This window comes from Pristiophorus japonicus, chromosome 3, assembly GCF_044704955.1.
Source record: "Pristiophorus japonicus isolate sPriJap1 chromosome 3, sPriJap1.hap1, whole genome shotgun sequence".
In the NCBI taxonomy this organism is placed as follows: domain Eukaryota; kingdom Metazoa; phylum Chordata; class Chondrichthyes; family Pristiophoridae; genus Pristiophorus; species Pristiophorus japonicus.
Genome location: NC_091979.1, coordinates 119,394,364 through 119,400,462, shown reverse-complemented (window position 1 = coordinate 119,400,462; position 6,099 = coordinate 119,394,364). Strand labels below are relative to the sequence as shown.

The 6,099-nt window shown below is 37.9% G+C and overlaps 1 protein-coding gene across 2 annotated transcripts; it reads right to left on the bottom strand.

The window, feature by feature from the left end:
* Positions 1-3,377: 3,377 nt before the first annotated feature.
* On the bottom strand, positions 3,378-5,387 carry hoxd12a (homeobox D12a). Of its 2 annotated transcripts, none has more exons than XM_070874735.1 (2): positions 4,808-5,387; positions 3,378-4,069 (listed from the first exon to the last, which is right to left on the bottom strand). In XM_070874735.1, exons 1-2 carry the CDS (start codon positions 5,385-5,387, stop codon positions 3,831-3,833), a joined length of 819 nt encoding a protein of 272 aa, XP_070730836.1. In that variant the 3' UTR covers positions 3,378-3,830. The 2 variants fall into 2 exon arrangements, with proteins under 2 accessions (XP_070730836.1, XP_070730843.1); XM_070874742.1 differs by having other exon boundaries at positions 4,871-5,387.
* Positions 5,388-6,099: the final 712 nt, after the last annotated feature.

The window sequence follows — 6,099 nt, the reverse complement described above, 5'->3', positions numbered from 1 at the left end:
TCTGGAGAACATGTACAGACACCGTCTGGCAGCTCGGCCCATAAAAGTGAGATGAAAAAGAGATTCCGAGCAATTCGGCTAATGTCGGACAATTTTCCAAAGCTCTGGGTTATATTACTGTAAATATGATAACCTTGGTACAATACATTTCGGTGTTATAGCAATTCACTTTAGTTACAATTATCCAACAAATGAATGTAAATTGGAGTTTGGAATGATGTGTCACATTATTTGCACTGGCGGTATAATACACACGGAAAGCATTCAGAAATGCAGCACCACGCTCAGGACTGATCATTCCATCCAAAAGCGGCAGCAGCCGTTACAAGAGCATAGCGATAGTCATATTTGGTCCGTTTCTAATTCAATTTGGAAGTCAGGTCACAGTTCCGAAATACTGGGGTCTCTGTTTTTTAATTAATACTTGAACTAGAAGTGCAATCGCGGCAATAATGCTAGCCAATGCAAGGTTTCATAGATTTTAAAATAAATCTTCTCATATGGATGAATATGCATTAAAACATGTAGGACTTTCTGCAGTCTAGTACCACATACGTAATTTCCGATGATCTGGTGGCTGAATTTGTTTCGAATTATTTTCTAACGTGGCGTCTGCGGACGTCCTTGTGTTCGGTAGAAGCTCCCTCAGAGTTACTCGCCCATGCTGCAAACCGACCAGGAGTTTTTTTTTAAATTAGATTAGTGTTTCTAAGACAAGCTCACCAACTTCGATAGATTCGAGGTACACATTTACGCTAATTCTTCTTTAACTTTCTGAAAAGTGAGCAATACATTTGTAAACTACTGCATGTATTCGTTTTAATTGTATTTAATAGCGGACAATTTTATGGAAAAGTTTTGCAAACCTAGTGCAATGGAATTTGATGGAATCTTTGAAGATTTAATTACATTTTTCACGTCCAGTGGGTATGAAGCAACCTCTACTTCAGATTAGCCTAATTTAAAGTGTCTCCCATAACACCTGCCTTTCTGAAATGTAAAAAGTCTCGACAACAATATCAACCTTTCTTTTCATTGCCATGAGCCAAACAATGTAGGAAAGTGTTCTTATATGTAACATCTGGGCTGCAGATATCTACATTTCTTTCATTTACTTGCTACAACCATGAAGCCCAGTGACTGGGGACATGAAAAATCGCTTTGACACGAGCAAATAATTGAATAACAACCTAGGATCAATTTAATTTCACTTAAATAATTTTAAATATGTGCGTGCATTATTTGCACCGCAGGACTCGTTTACATATCTTGCCTGGAAAAACACTCTGAATTTCATAAGCATGTTTTCATTGCCCCCAGAACTAATTGTCGACATACTATCTTGATATGTTTAAGTCCCATGAAACTTTGTTAGTGAATCCGAAACAGGTACAGTCGGTAAAATGCCCAGAATGAAATATTTAATTACGTTTAATCTGAGAATATATATTTGCATTGTTATAGTTCAATAAAGGTTCATGAAATCGCACGGTGCATGTTTAATTAATGAGAGTCCAGACAAATGGCGGGGTTTGATATAACTGGCTGTTTTCTGGCCACCCACGTCCTGATTTACTAGAATGAGAAGCGGAGTGGCTGCAACTCATTCATACCCGTTTACATCTTCTGCTAACTGCCAAAACTCAAATATAAAGACTTTCTCCATCAAACCTCATTCATTAACAAGCATAACTTATTTACATTAATGCAAGATTTTACACCTTTAAGTGAATTAAAAATCTGCCATACTTGGAGCCGTCAAATCAAAAAATACACTAACTAGGACCCGACCATGGCGTTGCCCATAAAAGGAAAGTTAAATAATAATTATGAAAGGGTTGATAGCACTTGACTCCATTCTCTAAAACCCAAACATTGTTTCCATAGTTCAATACAAACAGTAATTTCGATGCAAAGTGTGGCCCAGTGGCGATTTGGATCGTCGTCAACCTGTATGAAGTTGATGAATAAAAGTATCGTTCTCACTTGCAATGAAACAAGTACGCGACGCCCTTATCCCGGGTCAAATCATTTTGAAATTGCAGAAAAGAATGGATGATTTCATTATTTCGTACAAGTTTGCCGTTAAATATTTGCACTTAAAGTTGCTTACTTTTTCTGGCGATAAAGAATGTGAATTATTATAAATTAATAGACATGTCTTACACATAGGGACGCATTACTATGTTGCTTCGAATAAAATAGCGGTCGGCCATAATTAAAAAGAGGCAGGGGTGGGTAACAACGCTCAAAGGAGAGTTACATCGCTTGTTACCAAATCAGAATCCAGTGGAATAAAAATAAGAGAGTTGACCACGGGATGTCTTTAAATATTATTTCGTTTCTATTGGTGCACTGATTTCACTTTAATATTGGTGTACAAGAACACAACTGAAAAGAAACATTTGTCTCATTTAATTTGGATTCCCGATCTCCTTAAATTCCATTTTCATCGTGCTCAGAATTTGCAGAACCACACGAGATTTTGCATAGTTTTGCATAAAAGCCCAATTTGATCGGTAGAAATTTTATATAAATTTGACTCACGGAAATTGGTTCGCGTGTGCAGTGATCAGCCAATATTGTTCTAATAATAATGCGATCATTGGAAAACGATTGATTACGAAACTATGAACCTTGTGATGTGTCTGTACGGCGATTCATATTTTTCATTCCTGTAACTCGTGCATCAGGTTGCGTTCTGAATTAATCGCCAGTGTATAAATATTGAAACTTATTCAGAAATTAGGCGTCCAATGTAACTGGAGCAACAGAACTGCAATAAATCAATTGTAGAAAAAAAATTGGAGAGGCGTGTTTCTTTATTTTTATTGTGTTCAATATGGACCTTTAGAGAACCCAAGAAAAATACAGTTCCATAACAATTTATCACCCATGTGTTTTATTTATTATTTTTAATTTCTGGCACCGTTACTTATTTATTTTATACTATGCACCGGATTCACATTTAATTTTGGCAGAGCATCTCTGAATAGTGAAGCCGAGGTCGTCGCAGTTTTGACAACACAGCACCAACTATACTGAAGTCAGACACAGAACTTCAATAAAACCTGCACCTTTCCTTTTTCCTAATTAAAATTCACACTTATCCCGTAACGCATTGTTTTCGAAAAACAAACGTAATGCTCCTTGTTAGGTATACATCCTTACCAGATGTTCATTCACCTTTGAATTAATCCGCTTTCCGGCTCCAGCTTCACAGCACGATTACAAACCAACATGAGTAGTTTATACAAAAGAAAAATTGCTTCGTCGTTCGTTTTATTAGATCTCAATTTACATAGGTAGAGTGCATGCATAATATTTCTATATTTAAGATTAAAATACGAATGTTCCATTCACATTACCTGTTGTACTTACATTCTCAAAATGCAGAATATTTGCTTGTTACTCGAGTGGACAGTCATGTGGCAATTTATACAAAGTGAAGAAACAAAACAATTACAAATGTCGTTGAAACTACTAAATGGTGATGAGAAGACGCCGGCACGTTATCTGCGGACAGCAAAGTACAGACTATATCAAGTCAAATTTGTGCCTTGCGATCAATAGCAAATGTTCACGAGGTATCCATAGTTTGCATCTCAGTCCCTGTATGTTGCTGATGTTTAACTAAACCAACACGCCCTGGACTAGAGGCAGTGGCAATGTAATGTTAGATTGCTGTTTTATATGACAGCACATCAAAGGAGCACCTATCCATTAAAACAATGGATATTCTTGATCTACATGCTTTCTGCAAGTAAGCTTAATTACCATAACAAGTTCAATTCACGACCTTGAAACTCACATTTGAACTTTACTTTGGCCTAAAAGAGTGAGAGCGTTTGTTCGCGCATTACAAGTCTTTTCTTTTTCATGCGCCGGTTTTGAAACCAAATTTTTACTTGCTGGTCGCTCAGATTCAGTCTATCGGACAATTCTTTCCTCTTCTGTCGATTGATAAACTCGTTCGCAAGAAATTCATTTTCAAGTTCAGCTATTTGTTGCTTTGTGTACGGCTTGCGTTTCCTCCTTGACCTCACTTGGGTTGGACACCAGGGCAGCCCTGCAAATCAAAATTGAGAAAAAAAGGCTGAAGTAATTGAAATATTTCACCATCCCTTCCATCCCCAAATGATTAAAATTTTCAATGTGCTTTGTTAATTTAGATAATAACTTTGTTGACATTGCAGGGTTCATACTGTTGCTCTTTTTTAGAAATTATATTGAAACTTCGACAAAACAATATTACATTCTCTATTTTGTGACCCTAGGTCTTTATAAGTAAAGAACATCACTGGTATACTATTACGTGACAGGAGAAGCTAGCCAAATTGCACAAATAAAATAGTTAAATAAGGCATTCAAGTATCTCAATATTCTGTAGTGGTTGCCGCAGAAAACTCGCCCATTAATAAATCCGAACAAAGGAATCGCCCTGAAATATTGGCTTTTTAATAAAATGGCGAAAAATTTAGGAAACAGTTACCATTTCTTAATTATTTAAATGCTAGCTAGAACTTAAACGGAAGTAATTAACGCTGCAATTTGACTTGTTATTTAAAGTAATTCCAGCTATCACACAGGGACTGCTACCATGCTTTCAGTTTCATTGTTTCATTATCTCGTCCTAATCATTTTTGTAATTACAATTATTATTTTCCTGATGGTTCTGGTTGCAATAAGCGCAAGTGTTCCGGGATCATTGTTTGATGTTCAAAATATGAAATTCACGTGAAGGTGACAGGTAGCACTTTGGTAAAGGAGGGTTGATCATCGCTTTAATATTAGACTGATACTATACCATCGGAGGATCTGTTGCATACTGGCGTTACTGATGACTGTAATGACATATTGAGGCTCACACATTGCTTGATGCCTTCATTTACAGTGGGAGAGTTGGAATTCAATTCAAAGCCTTGGTTATGTAATGACGAGCCATGCAGAGATGTTTCCACGTTTGGGTACTCGTATTTGGCAGAATTGATGTTGACTGAAGAGGGGATGCTGGCATCACTTGGATAAGATTGATTGTGTCTGCATCTCTCCTCCAGTTTTCGGCTGCTGTCTTGGAAGTAGTATTTGTTAGGTTCTTCGCCGGCTGCTGCCTTGTCTGATCCGTGCCTATTGATGCTGATGGAAACTGAGTTGCTGAGATAGGACTGAGAGTAGCCGCTGAAGGCGCGGCTCTGCGGCGGCGATGCGCATGGACTCGAAGTCCACGGGAGCGAGCACACCTCCCTGCGGGTATAGGAGAGTGCTGGCGACAGAGTTGCCAATTGAGCCCCATTCGGACGCAGGTTGGGGAAGTAGAAGGGCTCCGGGCTGGTAAAATTTAACAGGGAGCCGACATAGCCTGAATTTAGCAGATTGTGCTCGCACATTTCCGAGGAGCGCGATCAGATCTTCTCTGTCCCTTATTTAGCTTCCAGACAGAGATAAACGAAAGGCGCTCGCCGATTGGCTCCGAGAGAGTCACAAGACAAGCGGAAGCAGCTTTTTTTCTGGCACCGCCTCCGTCCCAATACAATTCACATCTGAAATGTCCAAGTCCACGTCCATGTGCACCTTCATCCCACTCAAGACTGCTAACGGCTCGCAACTCGCTGAAGTCAACAGGATGCATATATAGCTCAGAAAAATTGTTATAACGTAATAAATTGGGCATATAGCTTCAATAGATCTCCAAATATTTCACACACTACAGCCACTAACCGCTCCATTAGTTACAGGTTATCATTGATTAATAAACCTTAAATATCTGAAATGCTCATGTGTTCCCTTGACCAATTCAACACAGTTTCAATAATTCTTGAAAACCAAATACCTAACTCCGATATGATGCAATAGCAGAGATAATACATTATTTTAACTGATGATAATTCGTAACTTCTAATCAGGTCGAATAAAAATGTAACATGGTCATTAAAAATGTCGGGAGACTTTTTATATTTCAACGCATTACTTTTAGCTATATATTAACGGATATTTTTGGGCAGTACTAACTTCTACGAGAAGCACATTTATATTTAAATCAGGTACGCTATTTTATTTCATTTTGTTAACGAAAAAGACAAATAAACCAAACACGTGAAT

What these genes read in the sequence shown, in the direction of transcription:
- hoxd12a (XM_070874735.1), bottom strand. Translation starts at nt 5,387, where the DNA reads ATGTGCGAGCACAATCTGCTAAATTCAGGCTATGTCGGCTCCCTGTTA. An exon ending in ATGCAACAGATCCTCCGATG is followed by an intron (nt 4,070 to 4,807) that starts GTATAGTATCAG and finishes TTTGATTTGCAG; the next exon opens with GGCTGCCCTGGTGTCCAACC.